General features: G+C 43.5%; 1 protein-coding gene across 2 annotated transcripts in view; it reads left to right on the plus strand.

Annotated features, from left to right (window-relative positions):
* ZWILCH (zwilch kinetochore protein) overlaps positions 1 to 27,187 on the plus strand; it is a 76,773-nt gene that overhangs the window by 47,504 nt on the left and 2,082 nt on the right. Inside the window, exons 10-18 of one of the 2 annotated variants that reach the window (XR_005775628.1) lie at positions 10,657 to 10,712; positions 11,667 to 11,772; positions 12,891 to 12,970; positions 15,032 to 15,188; positions 18,842 to 18,870; positions 19,465 to 19,601; positions 23,361 to 23,456; positions 25,081 to 25,199; positions 26,107 to 26,408. Coding sequence is in view for 1 of the 2 variants with exons in the window: in XM_040414300.1 (XP_040270234.1) it covers positions 10,657 to 10,712; positions 11,667 to 11,772; positions 12,891 to 12,970; positions 15,032 to 15,188; positions 18,842 to 18,870; positions 19,465 to 19,601; positions 23,361 to 23,456; positions 25,081 to 25,199; positions 26,107 to 26,198 (872 nt within the window). In the remaining variant the exon portion in view is untranslated. The remainder of the gene's footprint in view (positions 1 to 10,656; positions 10,713 to 11,666; positions 11,773 to 12,890; positions 12,971 to 15,031; positions 15,189 to 18,841; positions 18,871 to 19,464; positions 19,602 to 23,360; positions 23,457 to 25,080; positions 25,200 to 26,106; positions 26,409 to 27,187) is intronic. The other variant, XM_040414300.1, reaches the window with a different exon arrangement.

The following is a 27,187-nucleotide window of genomic DNA, read 5'->3' on the forward strand; positions in this document are numbered from 1 at the left end:
TTGACCATAAGGTGACAATTAACTAATCACTTTGGTCTCCAGTTCAGAACATGTACTCCAGGTGGCTGAAATCAGTTTGCTCACAGATCTGTTACGTCAATCATATGAAACATGGCCATTGAAAAGGCGCATAGGGTTGTTTAATCCGTAGAATCCCAGCGTCATACATGTACGGCGCTCTTATTGGGAGGTTGCAGGAGCTGCGCCTGCTCGATCAGCAGCAGGGGTCCGGCTGTTCCTGACAGACGAGCGCCTGCTGTATACGCCAGCATAGGTGAGTACACTGATGCCTGCCTGTGTATTAACCCCTTGTATGACACGGTCAGAGCTGACCACGGTATGCACAGGGTGTTCAGAGGGTACGGACACCCTCCCCCACCCCATCGGGTCCCTGTGCTGTGGTGACGAGGACCTAATGGCAGGAACAGCAGCCCGATGCCTTACACAGACATCGGGGCTTGCCTTCAACGGAAGCCTGTGAAATCCAGCCCCAGGCTGGGTCGCATAGGCACGATGTCAGTGTAATATACTGTCAGGCATTGCATTACAATACACAATGTATTGTAATGCATTGCAGAGGGGATCAGACCCCCAAAAGTCCCACAGTGGGACAAAAATAAAAAGTAAAAAATAGTGATTTTCATAATAAAAAAAATCCACCCCTTTGCCATAATAAACACATATAAAAGTGTAAAACCTAGGTATTGCCGCGTCCGTAACAACCAGCTCTATAAAATATAATATGATCCACCCCGTCAGGTGAACACCGTAAAAAATAAATAAAACATTTTCCAAATCAGCCATTTTTTGGTCACCGTGCCTCACAAAAAGTGTAATACCAAGAGATCAAAAAGTCTTATGTACCCCAAAATGGTACCAATCAAACCATCACCTGATCCCTTAAAAAACAGCCCCTACATAAGACATTCGCCCCCAAAAAAATATGGCTTTCAGAAAATGGCAACACAAAAACAAGATTTTAGGCTACTTTCACACTTGCGCTTTTCCTTTCTGCTATTGAGATCTGTCGTAGGATCTCAATAGCGGAGGAAAACACTTCAGTTTTGTCCCCATTCATTGTCAATGGGGACAAAACTGAACTGAAGGGAACGGAGTGCACCAGAATGCATTCCGTTCCGTTTCATTGCGTTCCAATGACACACACAAAAGAGCTGCAAGCAGCGTTTTTGAGTGCATCCTGGGATGCAGAGCAAGACGGATCCGTCACGACTCACAATGTAAGTCAATGGTGACTGATCCGTTTTCTCTGACACAAAAGAAAACATCCGTTCCCCATTGACTTTCAATGGTTTTAGAGACGGATCCGTCATTGCTATGTTAAAGATAATACAACCGGATCCGTTCATAATGGATGCAGACGGTTGTATTATCATGACGGAAGCGTTTTTGCTTATCCATAACAGATCGAGCAAAAACGCAGATATGAAAGTAGCCTTAAAGGGTTTCTGTCATCAGAAAAATCGTTATGTATCTGGCTGACATTAACGATGTGCTAATGTCAGCAGAACATAACTGTATGACTTATATCTCCCTGCCTGCCGCCGTTCGCGCTAAATAATGACATTTATAATATGCAAATGAGCCTCTAGGTGCTGGTGGGGCGTTGCTGCAGCACCTAGAGGCTCCGTCCTCTCACCGTCTCGCCTGCGCCGTCCATTTTAGTATTAGGCGCAGTGAGTGAAGGACGGCAGCAGGCGAGCGTCCTTCACTCACTGCGCCTAATACTAAAATGGACGGCGCAGGATTTGCGGGGCACGGAGGAGACCGAGGATGTCAATCACCTTTACAAGGGCGTTCTAAACGGTGAGAGGATGGAGCCTCTGGGTGATATAGCCATCAATGAACATAATGGGCAATCTAATGATTGCCAGTAATAGTCACCCAGGGTGACTTAAACAAAGTAAAAAAAATATGATTTTACAAAAAAATAATTATAAAAGTTCAAATCCCCCCTTTCCTTAAAATAAAAATACTCAACCAATAAAAAGTCCAATACAATAAAAGTGCGAAAATGCCCATACAATTAAAATATAACAATATTAATGGCATACGGCAAATGGCATAACAAGAAAAAAAATAAAAACAGCCAATTTGCCTAATTTTGTCACTTCAACTCCTCAACAACTTTTTTTTTTAATTAAAAGTGATCAAAAAGTTGCACGCACTTCAAATTGGCCCTCACACAGCCCTGTACACATAACTACAAAAAAGTAATATGGCAAAGAAATCTCAGCGGACCGTGGCTTCTTCAATTCATATGCTTTGTGTTTATTCCATAAATCCTTACAATAATTGGACGCGTTTCGGCCCCTCCAGCCTTCGTCAACAAACATTAACAAACTAATACATATCTCAAGTTATAGTATCTACCCCACCAACACGTGGGATGACGTCAGACGCCCAGGTAGAGGCGGCTATAGCAATATCTATCGATCAAAACGAGTGGGCGTATAAACCGGCCAAATAAACTAGTAAGTAAACACACATATATAAATATAACAACTTAATAACAAAGTGCAAATAATGGAATAAACACAAAGCATATGAATTGAAGAAGCCACGGTCCACTGAGATTTCTTTTCCATTTGTTTGGAGTTCGCTCTTCTCTCGTGCGGACACAACGTTAAGTCGAGTGCTGATCCTCCCTATTTACAAAAAAGTTTTCATTGTTTTAATTGTTTTCAGTATTAAAACACAAGAAAAATTATACAAGTGTGGTATTGTTGTAACCGTACTGACCTGGAGAATGAAGATAACAGGTAAATTTTACCGCATAGTGAACGGGGTTAAAAAAAAACCTTTGTCAGAATTGCGTTTTTTCCCAATTCCACCCCATTTAGAATTTTTATTTTCCGCTTCCCACTACATTGTATGCAACTGTAAATGGCACCATTAGAAAGTACAACTTGTCCTGCAAAAAATAAGCCCTCATAAGGCTATGTGAACGGAAAAATAAAAAAGTTAGGACTATGGGAAGGCGGGGAGTGAAAAACGAAAAAAAAAAATGCAAAAATGGAAAATCGTAGGGTTAATGTGTAAAAAAAAAAAAAAAAAAATAGACATATTAGGTATTGCTGTGTCCATAACGACCTGTTTTTTTTTAAAATATCACATGACCTATCCCCTGAATGCTGTAAAAAAATTAAAATAAAAACAGTGCCAAAAAATGTAATATTGAACTATCAAAAAAATCATATGTACCCAAAAATAGTACCAATAAAAAAATCTGCTCTTCCCGCAAAAAATGAGCCCCTTCACAAGACGATCGGCAGAAAAATAAACAAAATATATGGCTTTCAAAAAATGGACACAAAAACATGATTTATTTATTTTTTAAACGCTTTATTGTGTAAAACTGTAATAAAAAAATAAAAATACACATATTTACATGATCTATCCGGTCAGTTGAATACTGTAAAAAATAAAAACTGTGCCAGAACAGCCATTTTTTATTGTTACCTCACCTCAAAATAGTACCAATATGGCCTCATGCACACGTTCCGTTTTCCGTTTTTTTTCGCGGACCCATTGACTTTCAATGGGTCCGTGGAAAAATCGGAAAATGCACCGTTTTGCAGCCGCATCCGTCATCAGGGTTTCCTGTCCGTCAAAAAAATAGGACCTGTCCTATTTTTTTGACGGACAACGGTTCACGGACCCATTCAAGTCAATGGGTCCGTGAAAAAACACAGATGCACACAAGATTGGCATCCACGTCCGTGGTCGGTGGCCGTAGGCTACTTTCACACAGACGGATCCGCTGATCCATCTGCATAAAAGCTTTTTCAGAGCTGAGTTTTCACTTTGTGAAAACTCAGATCCGACAGTATATTCTAACACAGAGGCGTTCCCATGGTGATGGGGACGCTTCTAGTTAGAATATACTTTAAACTGTGTACATGACTGCCCCCTGCTGCCTGGCAGCACCCGATCTCTTACAGGGGGCTGTGATCCGCACAATTAACCCCTCAGGTGCAGCACCCGAGGGGTTAATTGTGCGTATCATAGCCCCCTGTAAGAGATCATGTGCTGCCAGGCAGGAGGGGGCACCCCCCCTCCCTCCCCAGTTTTAAATTCATTGGTGGCCAGTGGGCCCCCTCCCCTCCCTTGTATTTAACACATTGGTGGCCAGTGCGGCCGGCCCCCCCTCCCTCCCCTGTAGTTAACACATTGGTGGCCAGTGCGGCCGGCCCCCCCTCCCTCCCCTGTAGTTAACACATTGGTGGCCAGTGCGGCCGGCCCCCCCTCCCTCCCTTGTAGTTAACACATTGGTGACCAGTGCGGCCGGCCCCCCCTCCCTCCCCTGTATTTATCACATTGGTGGCCAGTGCGGCCGGCCCCCCCCCCCTTCCTCCCCTGTAGTACTGTAGATTCATTGGTGGCCAGTGGGCCCTCCCCCTCCTAATTAAAATCCCCCCCCCCCCCTTATCATTGGTGGCAGCGGAGAGTACCGATCGGAGTCCCAGTTTAATCGCTGGGGCTCCAATCGGTAACTATGGCAACCAGGACGCTACTGCAGTCCTGGTTGCCATGGTTACTTAGCAATTTTTAGAAGCATTATACTTACCTGCGATGTCTGTGACCGACCAGGCAGTCCTCCTACTGGTAAGTGACAGGTCTGTGCTATGAGCAATGCGCCACACAGACCTTTCACTTACCAGTAGGAGGAGCGCCCGGCCGGTCCGCTGATCCATCTGCATAAAAGCTTTTTCAGAGCTGAGTTTTCACTTTGTGAAAACTCAGATCCGACAGTATATTCTAACACAGAGGCGTTCCCATGGTGATGGGGACGCTTCTAGTTAGAATATACTTTAAACTGTGTACATGACTGCCCCCTGCTGCCTGGCAGCACCCGATCTCTTACAGGGGGCTGTGATCCGCACAATTAACCCCTCAGGTGCAGCACCCGAGGGGTTAATTGTGCGTATCATAGCCCCCTGTAAGAGATCATGTGCTGCCAGGCAGGAGGGGGCACCCCCCCTCCCTCCCCAGTTTTAAATTCATTGGTGGCCAGTGGGCCCCCCCCCCTCCCTCCCTTGTATTTAACACATTGGTGGCCAGTGCGGCCGGTCCCCCCTCCCTCCCCTGTAGTTAACACATTGGTGGCCAGTGCGGCCGGCCCCCCCTCCCTCCCCTGTATTTATCACATTGGTGGCCAGTGCGGCCGCCCCCCCCCCCCCTTCCTCCGCTGTAGTACTGTAGATTCATTGGTGGCCAGTGGGCCCTCCCCCTCCTAATTAAAATCCCCCCCCCCCCCCTATCATTGGTGGCAGCGGAGAGTACCGATCGGAGTCCCAGTTTAATCGCTGGGGCTCCAATCGGTAACCATGGCAACCAGGACGCTACTGCAGTCCTGGTTGCCATGGTTACTTAGCAATTTTTAGAAGCATTATACTTACCTGCGATGTCTGTGACCGGCCGGGCAGTCCTCCTACTGGTAAGTGACAGGTCTGTGCTATGAGCAATGCGCCGCACAGACCTTTCACTTACCAGTAGGAGGAGCGCCCGGCCGGTCACAGACATCGCAGGTAAGTATAATGCTTCTAAAAATTGCTAAGTAACCATGGCAACCAGTTGCCATGGTTACCGATCGGAGCTCCAGCAATTAAACTGGGACTCTGATCGGTACTCTCCGCTGCCACCAATGAAAGGGGGGGAGATTTTAATTAGGAGGGGGAGGGAGGGGGGTCTGCCAGGCAGCAGGGGGCAGTCATGTACACAGTTATTTTAGTATATTCTAACCTGAAGCGTCCCCATCACCATGGGAACGCCTCTGTGTTAGAATATACTGTCGGATCTGAGTTTTACGATCTAACTCAAATCCGATGGTATATTCTAACATAGAGGCGTTCCCATGGTGATGGGACGCTTCAAGTTAAAATATACCATCGGATTGGAGAAAACTCCGATCCGATGGTATATTAATAGGGACTCCTGACTTTACATTGAAAGTCAATGGGGGACGGATCCGTTTGCAATTGCACCATATTGTGTCAACTAGGGATGTCCCGATACCAGTATCGGTATCGGGACCGATACCGGGCATTTGCACGAGTACATGTACTCGTGCAAATGTCCCCGATACCACTGCCGATACCTGTGCGCCGCTTCTATGTGTCTGTGTCCGTCCGCAGCCTGCCCCTGCACCTCGCACAGCTAACAGCTTCAGAGGGCAGCAGCAGGCACTGTGTAATAGGAGCCGACAGTGGAAGCTAGCTCCGCTCCGCCCCGCCCCTCCCCGCCCTCCAACCAATCAGGGACTCACAGCACAGGGAGCGTAGTGCAGGGACTCAGAGAATCGTCTGACAGTTTATTAGTTAAAAGAATCTAATGAGTCACAGACCGTGTCACAGAGTCCCTGCCAGGCCTCCTGCTCTGCGGCTCCCTGTAAGTTGGGAAGGGGGGGGCATTATTAGCATAGCATGTAGTGGAGCTGGGTGTGTACAGGGTGCATGTAGCAGAGCAGGAAGTCTGGCAGGGACTCGGTGACACAGTCTCTGACTCATTAGATTCTTTTAACTAATAAACTCTCAGACGATTCTCTGAGTCCCTGCAATAACTATACATTGTAATTACATCAGTCTGCTCCACTGCATTCACTGCAGCAGAGCTGTGTTTGCCAGGAGCGAGTCCCTCCAAAGGTGATAGTGTCTGTCTTCTATGGCCCTGGTCCCTCCCTTCCTGCCTGCAAGCTGCACATTGATCTCTAAAAGCAGGCATTAGGGCAAGAAGAAATATACATTACTGTATGATGGCCACAAGACTATTATACTGAGGAGGGGGGGCTTCAAAAATTGTTTTCCTGACTCCTTACAGTAGCGTCTCCTTGTGGCCGTCCCATACAGTATAACGTCTCCTTGTGGCCGCCCCATACAGTGTAACGTCTCCTTGTGGCCGTCCCATACAGTATAACGTCTCCTTGTGGCCGTCCCATACAGTATAACGTCTCCTTGTGGCCGTCCCATACAGTATAACGTCTCCTTGTGGCCGTCCCATACAGTATAACGTCTCCTTGTGGCCGTCCCATACAGTATAACGTCTCCTTGTGGCCGTCCCATACAGTATAACGTCTCCTTGTGGCCCCCCATACAGTATAACGTCTCCTTGTGGCCGTCCCATACAGTGTAACGTCTCCTTGTGGCCGCCCCATGCAGTATAACGTCTCCTTGTGGCCGCCCCCATACAGTGTAACGTCTCCTTGTGGCCGCCCCATGCAGTATAACGTCTCCTTGTGGCCGCCCCCATACAGTGTAACGTCTCCTTGTGGCCGCCCCATACAGTGTAACGTCTCCTTGTGGCCCCCATACAGTATAATAGTGGCTGCCCCCATACAGTATAACGTCTCCTTGTGGCTGCCCCCATACAGTATAACGTCTCCTTGTGGCTGCCCCATACAGTATAACATCTCCTTGTGGCTGCCCCATACAGTATAACATCTCCTTGTGGCTGCCCCATACAGTATAACATCTCCTTGTGGCTGCCCCATACAGTATAACATCTCCTTGTGGCTTCCCCTATACAGTATAACATCTCCTTGTGGCTGCCCCCATACAGTATAACATCTCCTTGTGGCTGCCCCCATACAGTATAACATCTCCTTGTGGCTGCCCCCATACAGTATAACGTCTCCTTGTGGCTGCCCCCATACAGTATAACATCTCCTTGTGGCTGCCCCATACAGTATAACGTCTCCTTGTGGCTGCCCCATACAGTATAACGTCTCCTTGTGGCTGCCCCCCATACAGTATAACGTCTCCTTGTGGCTGCCCCCCATACAGTATAACGTCTCCTTGTGGCTGCCCCCCATACAGTATAACGTCTCCTTGTGGCTGCCCCCCATACAGTGTAACGTCTCCTTGTGGCTGCCCCCATACAGTGTAACGTCTCCTTGTGGCCGCCCCCATACAGTATAGCGTCTCCTTGTGGCCGCCCCCATACAGTATAGCGTCTCCTTGTGGCCGCCCCCATACAGTATAACGTCTCCTTGTGGCCGCTCCCATACAGTATAACGTCTTCTTGTGGCTGCCCCCATACAGTATAACGTCTCCTTGTGGCTGCCCCATACAGTATAACGTCTCCTTGTGGCTGCCCCATACAGTGTAATGTCTCCTTGTGGTTGCCCCATACAGTATAACGTCCCCTTGTGGCTGCCCCATACAGTATAACGTCCCCTTGTGGCTGCCCCATACAGTATAACATCTCCTTGTGGCTGCCCCATACAGTATAACGTCTCCTTGTTGCTGCCCCCATACAGTATAACGTCTCCTTGTGGCTGCCCCCCATACAGTATAACCTCTCCTTGTGGCTGCCCCCATACAGTATAACATCTCCTTGTGGCTGCCCCCATACAGTATAACATCTCCTTGTGGCTGCCCCCATACAGTATAACATCTCCTTGTGTAGTTTCTAAAATGGGGTCATTTATGGGTGGTTTCTACTGCGTAAGTCCCACAAAGTGACTTTATAACTGAACTGGTCCTTAACCCCCTTTGCTACCAGTGCCGTACATGTACGGCGCTGGAGTGATGTGCGAACATGGCGCCCGTTCGCACGTGCAGCGGGCGACATGCCTGGCAGGTCTGCTGTTTCAAACAGCAGAGACCTGCGGCTAATTACCGTGACCGCCAATAATGCCGATCGTGGTATTTAAAGGCTTTAGACACAGTGTTCAAGTGTGATCACGGCATGTAAATGCGCAAAAACTCGGAAGCTTGCACTTCCGGGCTTCCTATCGACACCCCCTTCGGCCAATGGGGATGTCGGTAGTTGCTGTAAATACTATGAGCCTCGCTGACAAAGCTCATAGTATTCATGCTGCAATTCTTATTTTGGCCACCAGATGGCAGGCCAACATAAGAAATGAGCAATTGTCATAAACTCATGTTAAAAATCCCTGATTGTACAAAATTTAAAAACAGAATTTATAGGCTCATATATGAGCTTTGAAATCATTACAAAAAATGTTAAAAAATATAAAAAATAAAAAAATATAAAAGTTAAAATCACCCCCCTTTCCGTATAATAAAAAAATAAATACCTAAATAATAAAAAATATAAACATGATGGGTATCACCGCGATCAAAAACGCCTGTAATATTAAAACATTTTAAAAAATTTCTAATGCGGCAAATGGCGTAACGGAAAAAAAGAGTCAAAATGGCCGATTTGCCATTTTTTCATTGCTTCTCTTACCCCAATTTTTTTAAATAAAATGTGATCAAAAAGTCACACACACTCCAAAATGGTATCAATAAAAACTACAGATTGTCCTGCAAAAATTAAGCCCCTATACAGCTCAGTAGACATAAGTATAAAAAAGTTATGGGGATCAGAATATGGTCATGTAAAAAATATTTCTTTTTTACACTATTTAGACATAAAAAACCTATACATATGGGGTATCGTTGTAATCGTACTGACCTAGAGAATGAAGGGCATGGGTCAGTTTTGCCGCAAACGAAACGCAGTGGGAACAAAACCCGTAAAACCGTGGAGGAATTGCGTTTTTGTTTTTTTTCCAATTCCACCCCATTTGGAATTTTTTTTTTACCTCTTCCCTCTACATTTTATGCCATATTTAATGGTGGCATTAAAAAGTACGACTTGTCCCGCAAAAAATAAGCCCTCATACAGCTATGTGAACAGAAATATAAAAAAGTTATGACTCAAGGAAGATGGGGAAGAAAAATGAAAAACATAAAAACCTCTGGTATCCTAAGGGTTAAAGTGGGTTTTGGAAATTTTCTTAAAAATTTTAGGAATTGCTTCTACAGTTTTGAGCTTTCTAACATCCTAAAAAAAAAAAAATGACATTTACAAAATTATACCTACATAAAGTAGACATACTGCATGGGGAATGTAAAGTAATAACTATTTTATGAGGTATCACTATCTGCCTTAAAAGCAGAGAAATAGAAAATTTCAAATTTTTCCAAATTGTCTGTAAAATTTGGATTTTTTTTCTTCTAAATAAAGGTAAAACATATTGACAAATGTATCACTAACATGAAGTACAATGTGTCACGAGAAAGCAATCTCAGAATGGCTTGGATAAGTAAAGGCGTTCCAAAGTAATTACCACATAAAGTGACACATGTCAGATCTGCAAAAATCGGGCTGGGATTTAAGATGAAAAGTGGCTCGCTACTGAAGGGGTTAAAATAAAAAAAGGTGGCCCTCAGTCTCTTAAATGAGGAGTGGGGTAACCCATAGCATTTGATAGAGGACTATGTTTCGTTCACTGGGAAGGAAGTGCTGACAGATTCCCTGTATGCACTGCTGCCCTGCTGAATGTTACATCCCTGCCAGTTACGGCATACCAGGGGATTGCTCCTGTATTCATTTACAGCCCCTCACAACATGTTTAATGTAACCGCCACCATCCGTTTCATTTTATGTATCTGGTACGCAACCTTGAGATGAGGGTTGTTAACCTCTGGCCTATACAAAGCACAAGGGTACAAAAGAAAGCATGTCCTTCCTATGTAACACATTCAGATTAACTTTGATTAACGTTGATCCATCCTTTTGCTTAAAATCCAGAAAATTCTCTATTTTACTGTAATATTTGTAAAATGTTCATGTTGTAATTTGCTGTACAATGCGAGAAACAATTGTTTTGTTTTTTTCCCCCAGAGCTTAAGAATAAACTAGACGGAGTTAATAATTCAGCTCCTAAAAAGGATGCAGAGGTGAGTCCGCGTGATATGATTTACCGAATGCCTCCGATTTTATTCCTCCAGCACCCAGAAGGTGTGTGTGCTTTGACAAGGTCAATATAAAGCTATTTCTCTCCTGGCTGCACATTGTAGGTAATACTCAGGAGTAATATTGCAATTATTAAACATGGCAATTACACTGAGTGATGCACATTCCGACTGCACAATTCAGCTGCGTTGCCTGAGGGTGCATAAAATAAAAAGGAAACCTAAATAAAAATTGATAGAAAGCCACGAACAACAAGCGGGCCTGAGGGGAAATAGTTTCATGTCGAGGTCTATTGCTTGTAGACTGCTGAGGATTTACTCCCGAGGCTTGAAGGGTATCCAAACAGCCTCGATAAAATGATTTCCCAGTCATTCTGCTCCGCTCATGTATTATTTATACGGCAGTCTCGCTGCACGCATGATGGATGTGGACACTTAATTTCTTTTAGCCATTCTTCATATGTATGACTCTTGAACAGGTGACTAAGCCATTTAAGTGCTGAGTGGGGCCTGTTAACTCTTGCAGTGCTATACGAATGGCAGTCAATTGTATTAAGAGTCTAGCTATGGGTATTTACACATTATTGTCACGCTCAGCTGTCATCCGTACCTGGTCTAGAGCTGGAGGGTTTGTTCCAGCTCTTAATTAATTAATCATACGATGGATGAATTGGTTATATTGTCACGTCTGAGCAAATATTCTGCCTATGTAGGCACTTTCTTTTTTTTTTTTTCTTCTTTTTTTGTAGTCTTGAAATTAGTAAGAAGATGTAGCCAGACTGGCAACAAGGAGAGACAGTTTGATTGAATAGTAACCAGCAGACCGATGATCAATCACACAAGTTTCTTTGTAGTGCCTGCATTGTGTGACGCTGATGTGGAGCGGGGTATGAATGACTTCAGCTTGTGAGGCTGACGCTCCTCATTATTCATTTCTAGAAAGTAAAGAGTGATGCTGCAGCGGTGGACAGCTCCATCCAGTCTTTTATCATCGAACGTGGAGATTTGGACTTTGCTGAGGTGTTGTGGTGTAAAATGAGAAAAAGTAGGTGGTTCATGTATTGTGTGTGTGTGTGTATATATATAATATATATATAGTTTTAGTTCCATTCTTAAAGGGGTTATCCAACGCCTAAAATGCCCCGGCACCTCAAACAGGTTACTCCTGATGCCTGTACGGCCGAGGCTGCATCTTCCCATTGCGCGGATCAAAACCTACGGGGGGTGGGGGGCAGCCAATTGCAGGCCGCGACAGGAACCAGCCTCCCTAGCATCGCAGGTGACGTGGCCTGCTATTACCTTTCCCCCGTCACGGGATGTTTTGATCCGCGCAACGAGGAGATGCCTTGGTGACCACACGGGTGCTGGGGAGAGGGGTAAGTATAACCTGTATGTGGTGCCCAAGAATTTTGGGGGGCATTATAGGGGTTGGATAACCCCTTTTAATGAAAGGACCATGATAAGCATACATATCCAGCGCCACCATCTCACAGACAAAGTAGCATGAACATTAAAGGGCATCTGTCACCATGATCACCCCTCAAAACATTAAAGCTGAACAGGCCAAGTGTGATGTTATACAGAGCCTGTCTGGCTTCTTCTGTAGCACAACCATTCAGGGGGAGTAACGCAAGGTAGTCAGGGTCTGGTTTCAAGGAGAATCGCTGCTGACCAAGTCAGAGAGACCAAATAGTCAATGTAAAAAATAATCTATCTTAGATCTTTTTTTAAACCATAAATGATGCTTTCTTTGCTGCACAGCACCATAGTAGAAAATCCTCAGTCAGGGGTAATATAACATTTAACAATGTACTAAAATGCAGGACCGCCTTTCTGAACATTATTATAATATTCAACATTTAAAAATGGAAGAAAACATTACCAACCACTCCTTTCACTTGTTAACACACGTATTGCCCAGAATTCCCTCGTCAGGTTGAGATGCCATCCTGAGTTCACACACTACATACCACACTCACAGGCTCCAAACACCTGGACATAAAATGGGTACAGAAGACAGGGTGCAGGATGAGAATATCGTTCTTTGTGGTTAGATAATTGCTGTAGAAAAACACTATCTATGGATATTCATCAATGTAGAGATATCATCTGATGATCCTCAATGAAGCGCTAATGCTAGCTTGCTATCTTTGTTTTATGCAGGTGTAGCTTCTTATCAGGATGTTGTAAACTGCTTCTCGCTCGTCGTACAATCCCTGAGACATGGCGATGTGCACCCCTGGGTAAGATTCTATTTGGAAATATTTTCCCATTAGTCTTTTTGGGAATATAGTTCCTTAAACAAAAGTAGGATCATAGGCAGGTGCAGGCAACAGCCTCATGTATACAGAAATGGTAGACACCTCCCTAATATTGTTTTAAAACTGTCTCCAAAGATATACTGGTATTTATGATAGTCCCATTTTAGGTCATCCTCGTGGTTTTGCATTCTTACACTGATCACATCACTTATTATGGCGTTCATCAAGGTGCTTTTTTCTCCAGAATTCAGTATACAGTCTGCAGGTCGGCAGATGACCGCCCGGCTGCCAGCACAGGAGAATGTGATGCCCTCTGATTTTAGGCCCCTCTTCTCCATATGTCAGTGCTAGCAGCTGTTTAGGCATCCTGCATGCTGTATAAGTATTTTGGTGAGGGGAAGGATTGATATCAGTAATTGTCAGATGAAATTGATTGAGTGCTGAAAAACATTACCAGAACTAGAAACATGGATCTTATATAGCTGATCACAGGATAAATGCACTGGTTTTCTAGTTCACTGCTGAAGTCCAATACAACTTTTAAAGAGTTGTTTCAGCTGACCTGCAGGGGCAGACTGAGAACTTAATGCGGCCTTGGAAAAAAACCTAAAAGTGGCCCCATGTTGTAAGCGGGTCCTAATTAATAGGAGGTGCGACAGAAGTAGGCTGGGTAAGCAATACCATAGCGCTAAATACCGTCCCATTAGAACCATATATCAAAGTGCAGCACAATATATTGCCCCCAAATCTTCCCCTTTGTGGTGTCCTTCAATAGATGCCATTTTCTGTCCTCTTCCACCAGTTGTCTCTGATTAAGATATGTAGCAGGGGGCTAGAGGTTTGGGTCACAGAAGTTAAAATCAGGAGGGCATGTGCAGCCACTGGCCAGATTTGAGTACCTGATTCTCACTGCTTTAGGTAACGCTGAGAGCTCATTATGTACTCAGCCAGTGGCAGAGAGGAGGGCTTGGGCGGCCCCCTGGTCATTGGCCCAACGGGAAATTTCCCTGTAAGTCAATGACCAATCCACCCCTGCTGACCTGTAATACCAGGCGCATCCCATGGACAGGAGTGGCACTCTTTCTAGGAAAAAAAACCTTTTTCTAGTCTCAAACATCCCTTTAAAGTGTCTCTCCGGCCATCAACTCAAAGATGATATGCTGGTCAGTACCTACAGTATAGTATAGGTGATGCATATAGGATACTTATTTTCTTCATAGCTTAGCTACTTTTTAGTTGAGCTATATTAGGGCAGAGCTGTAACCTGTGACTACAGCTTCAGTCACTACCGGTAGTCTGTTACACCTCCCCCTCCCTGCTCTCCCCCCCCTTCCCCCACAGATCACAGTTTTGGGCTACTTTCACACTGGCATTAATATTTTCCGGTATTGAGATCTGTCATGAGGTCTCAATACTTGGAAAAAAATGCTTCTGTTTTGTCCCCATCCATTGTCAAGGGGGACAAAACATAACTGAACAGAACGGAGTGCTCCAAAATGCATTCCGTTCCGTTCTCATACCGTAGAGCAAACCACAGCAAGCTGCGGTTTGCTTTCCCTCCTGGCATGATCCACAATGCAAGTCAATGGGGACGGATCCATTGTCTCTGACACAATAGAAAACGGATCCGTCCCCGTCTTGGCTATGTTAAAGATAATACAGCCGGATCCGTTCATAACGGATGCAGACGGTTGTATTATCAGTAACGGAAGCGTTTTTGATGAACCCTGTCGGATCCAGCAAAAACACTGGTGTGAAAGTAGCCTCACCCGGTAGTCTGTGTGTGGAAAGCAAATTTATATTCTTGCAAAATGCAAATTACTAAACCACCAGATAGAAAAAGATCATCAGGAAACTGCCATACATATACCGAGGGGAATGAGCCTGGAGGGTCGCTTTTTTTTTTTTTTTTTTTTTTTTTTTTTTTTTTTTTTTACCTGTGAGATAACTTTAACAGTTAATACTTCATCAGTAAAGATTTCTGTACTGTTGACGGGTGAGGTCTTCTCCTGTTGGCACTGAATAATTGTTTGCTTATTCTAGATCCATCGTGGGAGCAGCAGCACACTGAGCAAGCTAATTCAGCAGTCCTACCACGGAAACATGCAAAGTGTCTCCCTTTCAGGCCTCACTCCCATCCGCATGCTGCTAGAGATTGGTTTGGACAAGATGAAAAAAGATTATATCAACTGCTTTATAGGTTCGCAGCTTCTGAGATCTCCTACTGTGACATTATTAACACATAATACAGCCGTCATGTTTAAAATTAATATAAACTGCTTTGCGTACTTTTTGTTCCTACGGTTTCTTTTTAAGATCATAATCACTGTAAGTTATGTTTCTTCTGTGATGGCTGAGAGAAATTAAGGCCAGCATGATTTATTCTGTATATCACTAGAAGTAATCTGAAGTTAGATCAGTCACTTAAAGGGGTTGTCTCCTCTGAGACATTGCTGGCATATTGCTAGATTATGCAACGAATGTCAGATCCCGCACCGATCCCGCCTCTGATACCTGCACCTAGTTCCAAAATGGGCCCTCGAATGGGAAGGAGAGCACATGCATGGCGTGTTCTCCGTTCATTTCTATGGGAGTCCCAAAAAAAAAAGATAAAAGCGCTTGCTCTGCAGGGCTGTGGAGTCGAGGAGTCGGAGGCAATTTTGGGTACCTGGAGTCGGCAAAAAATGAACCGACTCCGACTCCTACTAAATTTAAATTGGAATAAAAAAAAAAAAAAAGCAAGTTTAAATGTCCCAATTCACAAAAAGTTATAATTAATTACCGTATTTTTCGCCATATAAGACGCACCTGCCCATAAAACGCACCTAGGTTTTTGAGGAGGAAAATAAGGAAAATATTTTGAACCAAAAGTTGTGCTTTTGGTGGGTTTTGAACTAATGGTGGTCTGTGGATGACACTATTATGGGGCATCTGTGGATGGCACTGTTATGGGGGCCTCTGTGGATGGCACTGTTATGGGGGCCTCTGTGGATGGCACTGTTATGGGGGCCTCTGTGGATGGCACTGTTATGGGGGCCTCTGTGGATGGCACTGTTATGGGGGCCTCTGTGGATGGCACTGTTATGGGGGCCTCTGTGGATGGCACTGTTATGGGGGCCTCTGTGGATGGCACTGTTATGGGGGCCTCTGTGGATGGCACTGTTATGGGGGCCTCTGTGGATGGCACTGTTATGGGGGCCTCTGTGGATGGCACTGTTATGGGGGCATCTGTGGATGGCACTGTTATGGGGGCATCTGTGGATGGCACTGTTATGGGGCCTCTGTGGATGGCACTGTTATGGGGCCTCTGTGGATGGCACTGTTATGGGGGCCTCTGTGGATGGCACTGTTATGGGGGCCTCTGTGGATGGCACTGTTATGGGGGCCTCTGTGGATGGCACTGTTATGGGGGCCTCTGTGGATGGCACTGTTATGGGGGCATCTGTGGATGGCACTGTTATGGGGGCATCTGTGGATGGCACTGTTATGGGGGCATCTGTGGATGGCACTGTTATGGGGGCATCTGTGGATGGCACTGTTATGGGGGCCTCTGTGGATGGCACTGTTATGGGGGCCTCTGTGGATGGCACTGTTATGGGGGCCTCTGTGGATGGCACTGTTATGGGGGCATCTGTGGATGGCACTGTTATGGGGGATCATTGTGGGGGCATCTGTGGATAACACATATATAGCATCTTATCTTATGTCTCATCCATAGATCCCCCATAACAGTGTCCCTATGTAGTGAATGGGGGCCGGCATCTGTTTCTGTAATGGCAGCAGGGCCCGGTGCAGTCACTGTATTTTACTACACCGGGCCCCGCTCACTGTAGTATACGGTAATCATATCTAACTTGTGGGTATTGTTAAAATATTCCAATCATCTTAAATCTAGCGCTGTACTACTTACTACTAACTTCTTGGCAGTCAGGAGGCCGAGCGGGCGGGCCCTTGTAGCGTAGCTCACTATGTCAGGCGCCTGCGCCGCCTGCTTCATTCATAAAGTGGGCGGAGCAGGCGCGTGACGTAGTGAGCTAAGCTATGAGCGCCCTTAATAACAATACCCGCAAGTTAGATATGATTACCCTATACTACAGTGAGCGGGGCCCGGTGTAGTAGAATACAGTGACTGCATCGGGCCCCGCTGCCATTACAGAAACAGATGCCGGCCCCCAGCCCCTCCTCCCTCTCAGCCTATTCACCGGACGGTCGCAGCATTCGCCCCATAAGACGCACTGCTAGTTCCCCCCCACTTTTGGGGGGAAAAAGTGCGTCTTATAGGGAGAAAAATACGGTACTTCTCTACTGTAAGAATAAAGGCCAATGCATGCAGTGCGTCACGTTACCGCAAAATGAACACGTTAAGTGACCGTGAAGAAGCATGCTTTTCATATGCTTCACTATATGGCACGCAATGCACAGTTAATACTTATATTTCCATTGTGTTGTGTTCCGCTGTTACAGGGAACGCAACACCCATGGTTAACCTAGCCTCTCACTGATAACTGATTAAGTAAATGTTTTTTGCAGGACTAGAGACACTTGTCTAAGTGAAGGGAATGGATAGTCAATAGTTCAAGACTGAAGCTGTAAACCATTTGAAAAACTGCTGTCATTCAGCTAAGGCTATAAAAACTTGTAAACTCAGATTGTTAGCTTAAACTTTAAACAAGAAGGCAGCGGCTTCCTAGCCAGTAGTTCTGTGGTAATGACATGTATGTTGCCTTTCTCTCCTTCAAGGAATGTATAAAATACATTCGCATATTAAATACAGAGGAGTCGGGGAGTCAGAGTCGGAAGTACCAAAAACTGAGGAGTCGGAGTTGGAGTCGGATCATTTATCTACCGACTCCACAGCCCTGGTGCTCTGTTATTTTTCGGAAATCTCATAGAAATAAATTGAGAGTGCACCGCACAAATGCGGCCACCGCTCCTTTCACTTCTATGGAACAGAGGTTGGTCTCGCTCCTATCTGACATTCGTGGCATAACCTACCGTAGCGATATGCCACAAGTGTCTCAGATGAGAGAAGCCCTTTAAAATTAAACGTTGGCTTCATTCACACTTTTAGTAAGATTACATACACTATTTAGATAATAGTGGTAAAATGTATATACTTCCAACATATTCTACAGCGTCTTGAATTCCTCCCAGTATGTAATGAAGCAACTGATTTATCTTGAAGGGGTTTTTTCAAAAATGTATAGGTAGGACCAGGGTATAGTATTCAGATCCCTGCTAGTCAGACGTTTTTGTCATATAATGATAACATAGTTTTTGAAGCTGAAAGAAAGGCATATGTCCATCCAGTTGAAGTAAAAACCCTCATGAGGCAGAAATCAGTTATTCTCATCTTGTGGGGGGTGGACTAAATCTTCTGATCCCCACGGATCATTAACCTAGAAATCTAATAACTATAACTTTTAATATTGGCAAAACACAAGAAAGACCCTCTTGAACTCGTTTAGTGAGTTCACCATCACCACCTCCTCAGGCAGAGAGTTCCATAGTCTCACTGCTCTTACCGTAAAGAATCCCTCTTCTATGTTTGTGTACAAACCTTCTTTCCTCCAGACGCAGAGGATGTCCCCTCGTCACTGTCACAGTCCTGGGGATAAATAGATGATGGGATAGATCTCTGTACTAAGTAACCCTAATTTTGATCTTTCTGGGTACTGTAGTCCACCCATTCCAGTTATTACTTTAGCTACCTGCCTTTAAACCCTCTCAAGCTCTGCTATGTCTTTCTTGTGAACTGGTGGCCAAAAGTAAAGATGACTAAGACTATATAGCCTATGTTACACAAAGGTAGACTTCAATTTTAATAGACTAATAGACCATTTGTGTTAACAGGTCGAGAACTTGCAACATTCAATTACTTGGTAAGTTTACAAGATGATATCACTTCTTTCCCTCATGTGACTTTGACAATGTACATACCGTATTTTTCGGACTATAAGATGCACTGAACTATGATACACACCTAGGATTTGGAGGAGGAAAATAAGAAAAACATTTTTTTCATCAGACCAGACCCAAAATCAGACCCCCAAGCTCCATCAGCCTGAGATCAGACCCCCATCAGACCTTAGATCAGACCCTTGCCTGGTCTTCTTCCGACCCGCGCTGCACTGTGACCTGACATTGGAAGAAGACCAGGGAAGGTGAGTTCTGCACAGCGTTTCCCGAACCTCCCACAAGCTGATGACCTCTTCTACAATGGAAGCAGTTATTAGCATTTGGACTATAAGATGCACCGTCACATTTCCCTAACTTTTTTGGGTAATAAGTGCTTTTTATAAAAATTCAAGTATTTCTTCAAGGTAAACTAGCTCTTCCACATCACTTCGTGACTTTAAAATATGTAATCTGTATTAGTTCCATGATGGATTTCTGTAAGCAGAAAGTACATATTTTTTTTCCTTTGGTCTGCTTTATATATAAGACCTGTTATAATACTGTACTTTCCTGCTCAGGATTACTTCATCAGCACATCCGTGGATCTACAAGAGCAGGTGCACCGTGTCAAGAAGCTGCATCATATGCTGGAAGTGGTTGCAAACTGCAATGCTTTCTTGAGCCTGGAGCATGAGAACCTCTTTCCGCTTATACAGTGAGTCTGTACTAGAACAATGCTCACATAATGCCTAAAACAAAAGTTAAGTTTGATTTTTAGGAGGTTGTTCTATCCAAACATTTATGGGATGTTCACAGGATATGCTGTAAATGTCCAGTAGGGACCTGCTTCTATCTAAAGAACCGGGGCCCCGTTGCACTTCACTGAGAATGGGGAGGAAGCTGTACATGCGCGACTCTCTTTATTCACTGGTGTGGCACTTCCAAAAATAGCCAAACCCATACTCGGCTATTTTTGGAAGTCCTATAGCAGTGAATAGAGAGAGTCGTACGTGCGTGGCCTCCTCACTTTTCCTGGCGGCACATGACAGGGCCTTGAGATGGGAGCAGCTACCTGCACCTATTGAACATTTATGGGATATCCTGCTGATATGCCATAAATATACAGATGGGATAACCCCTTTAACCTCTTCAGGACACATGACGTACCGGTGCCCGGCCGGCTGTGATCGGAACAAGGTGCCTGCTCAAATCATTGAGCAGGCACCTTGACTAAATGGCGGTGGGAGGTGCAGGGGGAGGGTTGCGGGCGGTGCGGCAGGCGGGATCGCGATCCCCCGCCCGCCTCCCCTTGAATAACCGTTGGTGTACAGTGGGTATACCAGGGTGTCAGCACATTGCTGACACCCTGGTATAAACAGCTGACATCTGTGATGCGATGTCAGCCGTTTAACCCTTTCCATACCGCGGTCCGTACGGACCGCTGTATGGAAAAGGTTAACAGCTCAGGGAGTTCCCTCCCTCTCCCATCGGGGGGCTGCTGTGCCTTTGCAGCCCCCTAATGGAGAGGGAGAGAGCCCCCAAACAGCCCACCTCCTTACCCTTCCCCGTCTGCGCAGTTCTGGCCACTACTGAGCAGACGGGGAAGGTTCCCATGGCAACAGGACGCCTTCTCATGCATCCTGCTGTCCATGGTGCTAAAGGCATAGATCTGTTCAGACAAAGTGTAAGTAAAATACAGTACAGTACACTATATATTGTACTGTACTGTATTATACAGACATCAGACCCACTGGATCTTCAAGAACCAAGTGGGTCTGGGTCAAATAAAAAGAGAAAAAAAAGTAAAAGTCAAAAAACACATTTATCACTGATTAAAATGAAAAAAATAAAATTCCCTACACATGTTTGGTATCGCCGCGTCCGTAACGACCTGATCTATAAAACGGTCATGTTACTTTACCCGAAAGGTGAACCCCATAAAAATAAAAAACTATGATGAAATTGAAATTTTGCCCACCTTACTTCCCAAAAAAGGTAATAAAAGTGATCAAAAAAGTTGCATGTACGCCAAAATTGTAGCAATCAAACCGTCATCTTATCCTGCAAAAATCATACCCTACCCAAGATAATCGCCCAAAAACTGAAAAAACTATGGCTCTTAGACTATGGAGACACTAAAACTTTTTTTTGTTTTAAAAATGAAATCCTCGTGTAAAACTTACATAAATAAAAATATACATATTAGGTATCGCCGCGTCCGTGACAACCTGCTCTATAAAATTACCACATGATCTAACCTGTTAGATGAATGTTGTAAATAAGAAAAAAAAAAAAAAAACTGTGCCAAAAAAGCTATTTCTTGTTACCTTGCCGCACAAAAAGTGTAATATAAAAATCATATGTACCCTAAACTAGTACCAACAAAACTGCCACCCTATCCCGTAGTTTCTAAAATGGGGTCACTTTTTTTGAGTTTCTACTCTAGGGGTGCATCAGGGGGGGCTTCAAATAGGACATGGTGTCAAAAAAAACAGTCCAGCAAAATCTGCCTTCCAAAAACCGCATGGCATTCCTTTCCTTCTGCGCCCTGCCGTGTGCCCGTACAGCAGTTTACGACCACATATGGGGTGTTTCTGTAAACTACAGAATCAGGGCCATAAATAATGAGTTTTGTTTGGCTGTTAACCCTTGCTTTGTAAGTGGAAAAAAAATATTAAAATGGAAAATCTGCCAAAAAAGTGAAATTTTGAAATTGTATCTCTATTTTCCATTAAATCTTGTGCAACACCTAAAGGGTTAACAAAGTTTGTAAAATCCGTTTTGAATACCTTGAGGGGTGTAATTTCTTAGATGGGGTCACTTTTATGGAGTTTCTACTCTAGGGGTGCATCAGGGGGGCTTCAAATGGGACATGGTGTCAAAAAAAACAGTCCAGCAAAATCTGCCTTCCAAAAACCGTATGGCATTCCTTTCCTTCTGCGCCCTGCCGTGTGCCCGTACAGTAGTTTACGGCCACATATGGGGTGTTTCTGTAAACGGCAGAGTCAGGGCAATAAAGATACAGTTGTTTGGCTGTTAACCCTTGCTGTGTTAGTGGAAAAAATGGGTTAAAATGGAAAATTAGGCAAAAAAATGAAATTCTCAAATTTCATCGCCATTTGCCAATAACTCTTGTGCAACACCTAAAGGGTTAACGAAGTTTGTAAAATCATTTTTGGGTGGTTTCTATTATGTAAGACTCGCAAAGTGACTTCAGAGCTGTAGTGGTCCCTAAAAATTGGGTTTTTGTAAATTTCTGAAAAATTTCAAGATTTGCTTCTAAACATCCCCAAAAAATAAAATATCATTCCCAAAATAATTCAAACATGAAGTAGACATATGGGGAATGTAAAGTCATCACAATTTTTAGGGGTATTACTATGTATTACAGAAGTAGAGAAACTGAAACTTTGAAATTTGAAAATTTTTTCCAATTATTTGGTAAATTAGGTATTTATTTTATGTAAAAAAAAAATTTTTTTTTTACTTAATTTTACCAGTGTCATGAAGTACAATATGTGACGAAAAAACTATCTCAGAATGGCCTGGATAAGTCAAAGCGTTTTAAAGTTATCACCACTTAAAGTGACACTGGTCAGATTTGCAAAAAATGGCCTGCTCCTTAAGGTGAAATAAGGCTGTGTCCCTAAGGGGTTAAGAAGGGTGGTTTCACACAGCGTTTTTTTTTTTTTAAAGCAACTGCAGTTTTTTTGAGCCGAAGCAGATCAAGCAGGAAAGAGAAATATAAGTATTTCCTTTATATTTCCCCTTCCTTAAGAATCCACGTCTGGTTTTTGTTAAAAAAAAAAAAAAAAAAATGCAGCTTTTCCCCCCTAAAAAGCGCTATCTATGAAACCACTCTAAGGCTCCATTCACAAGTCCGCAAAATGGGTCCGCATCCTTTCCGCAATTTTGCGGAAAGGGTGCGGACCCATTCATTCTCTATGGGGACGGAATGTGCTGTCCGCATCCACATTTGCGGATCCGCACTTCCGCATCCGTGCTTCCGTTTCCGCAAAAAAATAGAACATGTCCTATTCTTGTCCGCAATTGCGGACAAGAACAGGCATATTCTGTTATGTTGGCAATGTGCGGTCCGCAAAATGCGGAACGCACATTGCCGCTTTCCGTGTTTTGCAGATCCGTGTATCCGCAAAACACATTGCGGACGTGTGAATGGAGCCTAAACCTGATTTTATATATACATATACATTGTTATATAGCTATACATTGTTCCATTTGCATTTTTTTCCTTCAGTAATTACTAAAGACTCATTGGGGGAGATTTATCAACACTGGTGTAATGGAAAACTGGCCTAGTTGCCCATAGCAATTAATCATATTCCACCTTTCATTTTCCAAAGGGGCTTTGAAAAATAAAAGGTGGAATCAGATTGGTTGTTATGGGCAACTAATGCAGTTCCACTTTATAACAGTTTTGATAAATCTCCCAACTTTATCTCTTTCTGGTCAGGTCTTGTTTAAAGTACTACAAGGAGAACCCATGGAATGAGCAGCATGTGTTCAAGCTTCCAATTCGACCAAGTGTCGTCAGCAGATTCTACCAGAAGTAAGTTGAGATGTTTAAGTTAAAAAATACATTCTAGAAACAAAGATATTAAAGAGGTTGTCCCATGAAGATTTGTCTCCTCTTAGGACCCCCTTACACCTGTGAGATAGAGGAGCATGCATTACATGGATAGCTATTCATATAAATGAGAGCCATATAATACTAATAGGATCTGAAGATTTTGCGCATGGTCACAATATATTCTGGAAACGGCAAGACTTCAAATCTGGTTCACTGCAAGTTGGATAAGCCTTTTTTTTTTTTTAACAAAATTTATTAGAACGAAAATTAAGAAAAAGAACAAACAATAATTACCATACAAAAATTAGTCATCAACATTATTATTTTCCCCTCATTTAAGCCTTACCCCCCACCCTTAACCCTACCCCTCTCTCCCCATTGCGATGCGTCTCCTGTCCCTTCCATCAACAAGACAGAGATGGGATATTGATGAGGTGAAGGCCAGGAAGCTTAAGGCTTCTATTTCCCCCATATCCTATTCCATTTCTCCTCAATATTTCTTTGTTTATATAGGATATTTTCATATCTCTTGATCTTATTAACTAAATTTAACCATTTATATACGCTAGGTGTATTATGTGAAAGCCAGACTCTTGTAACTAAGAGTCTCACCAAAAACAATATTTTAGTTAACAGATTTTTTTTATACTTATAACAATTAACTTGGGAAAGATCGGCAAGTCTCCAACGTTGTTCTGTAAACGGAATCACTACTTTCAGTTTTTGGGTAATGCAATTATTGACTCCCCTCCAATATTCTATTCATTCTCTACAGGACCAAAACATGTGTAAATAATCAGCTCCAGGTGAGTCACACCGTGGACAGTTAGAATTATTTCTTAAACCACGTTTATTTAGCCATGCTGGTGTGACATATATTCTATGTAAAATATTAATTTGAACCACCACGTGATTGAAATTGTGAGACACTAGTCTTAAATTAGCTAATATATTTTCCCAATCACCCAATTGAATCTATGAACAATCCGCTTCCCAAGCCCTTTGTCCGGGGGAGCGTGTATTATTAAATAGTGTTTCCACTAACAATTTATAAAGTTGGCCCAAGTTTCCTATCAAATCATTCAAAGGTGTAGAAGTATCTATCTCAAACATAAACTTTCCCTTTACACTAGAAAGTGCTGAACGTAACTGAAAATACCTAAACTAAGATAAATTAACAATATATTCCTTTTGTGGCAATTCCAAGAACGGGAGTATAGCTCCATTTCTAACCACCTGTGCCACATATTAAAAAAAAAATTTTTTTTGCCAATACCTATCCCCATCTAAATGATCTAATTCCTGTAGGTGATCATTGTGCCAAAGGGGCATACAATTAAGAGACCCCTTTATTCCAAACCAACCTTTAATAGTACCCCATGCCTTAGTAGATAACTTCCTAAACTCTCTATAGTCTTGTTGGAAGTTCGATAAGCCTTTGTGCTGTAGCACTGGTGCTTCTGTGTCCACAGTGTTGTCCTTGGAGGTATAATGCTGAATAAGTGAAGGTGCATCTAAAGGTAGTAATTTAGGGGTTGTGCTGTACCATGAATAATAGATCTAGTCGTTAATTGTTGAGTAAATATCCATTGTATTTTTGCAGTTCTCACCCACAGATATGGAAAGTGGAGATCCTTAGTGGACATGGGCAGAAGGAAGTCAAAACTATGTGGCAGCTAAGTGCCCGACCTCCAATAGACCACGTGTCGTTTGATGTTCCAGGTACTGAATACAATCTGTGCTTTATCCAATATGTGCCCATGACCTAAAACTGTGACATGATTAGGCATATAATGCAAGAAGTGAGGACTTGACTGTACAACATAAATGAATTGTATTCAATAAGTGAATTGTTTCTACTGGCATGTGCATATTCAAAACCTCAGTTACAAAACGACAAGCTTCCAAAAAGTCAACTGTCAAAAGTTGAGAAATTATATGTAAGGCTACTTTCACACTGGTGTTTCTGGGTCCGCTTGTGAGATCCGTTTCAGGGCTCTCACAAGCGTCCCAAAACGGATCAGTTCAGCCCCAATGCATTCTGAATGGATAGGGATCCGTTAATAGTACCATTTCAGTACCGGATACCATACAAACGTTTGCATTATAGGTGCGGATCCTTCTGTGCAGATACCAGACGGATCCGCACCGAACGCAGGTGTGAAAGTAGCCTAAGTCAGGGAATGATTATCTGCTGTTTATTTTCATCAGAACCTTCTCCTTGGCTGCTTTCTAGCTCAGCTGTGATCTGTGACTACAATTTAGCTACAGTGTCTACAGAAATGTCTGGGGTAGTCCAAGACATGCCCCTGTTTAATTATGGGTTCAGGCTGCTGCGGCTGTGCCTCCTGTGCTTAGTGTGAAAGAAGCCTTATAAAGTACAGGTAACTGAACCACCAGTGAGAAAGAGGTAGACATCAGTTAACTGCCACAGATATAGTGAGGCAAATTAGTATTAGTAAGGAGGTCCCTTTAAGTGCATAGTTGCCACACATTTGTAAATTTAGTATAGCAACTGTGAGAGTGTAATTTAAGGATATCTTTTCTGTACATCCTTTGAAATGATAAATGTCTTGAGCAGGTTTACTCTTGGAATGGACATAACACCATATTGTTATTGTTTTGCTAGATATCCAGACTGACATGACAATGACTGGAGAAAGTGAAGAGATTCTTTATTACCAAGCACAGATCAGCTGCAGTCAAGTGCACTTCTTGTGAAGGTGACCAGTCAGGTAATGGCACACAGTTCCCAGTGCGATATCATATGTCAATGGTGTCTTCGGACCTTTATTGATAGCTCTAGTCCCACAAACTGGAATAACCTTTTCCAAATATGACCTGTACCGTTGTACTGACCACTGATGGCTTCTGTACCTGTGTTCTGATTGAGTGCTACCTGTCCTTGGGGTTTCATCATTGTGTCGGAAGGTAATTACCGGTATACTTTTCTTTTGTATATTTTTGTGCAGGTGATGTCTGTATACCATGTAGATACTGTGTTTCATTGATTGCTATATGTAAATACAGGGTGAGCACCTCAATACAATGCACTAAGGCCAAACCACCTTCCACCCACTTTTCTTTATCCTTAGGAATATGATAAACTGTGTATTTACAAAAAATGACATGCTACCCTTCATTTCACTGTAAATTTATTAACACGTTTTGCAAAATAAAAATCTTTTCATGTTGTCTGTATGGACTCCTCCAGCTGCAGTGTCCATAGTCCTCACCCAAAGATTTTTAATCATAGGCTATAGAATCACGAAGATCAGTCCAATGAATTGCAAACAAAACATCCAGCAGTGTTTTCCCCTGCCTCTCAAAGTTTTCCTGTACACCTTTTCAGTACTGGGGTGGTTTTGCCATGTTTGATAATATAACATGTAGTTGAGGGTCTTATACAACACCTATGAAATATTCCCTCCTTCCTTATTGTCATAAACATTTAGCGAGTTAGGTAAACTGTGCATGATGCACAGGGGCAGACTGGGAACTTACAGTGGCCCCATGTTGTAGGTGGGTCCAAGAAGACAAGGCCAACGTAAGTAGACGGGGCCAGCAATACTGTAGTGCAGCACATAATACCGCCCTAACAGAACCAAATACCACAGTTCAGCGTAAAATACTGCTACCCCAGCTACAGTATTCAACTGTATTGCCATCCTGAGGACAGCAGTACAGTTGAATGCAGGAGGGCACTTTCT

This window comes from Bufo bufo, chromosome 1 (genome assembly GCF_905171765.1).
Source record: "Bufo bufo chromosome 1, aBufBuf1.1, whole genome shotgun sequence".
Taxonomy (NCBI): domain Eukaryota; kingdom Metazoa; phylum Chordata; class Amphibia; order Anura; family Bufonidae; genus Bufo; species Bufo bufo.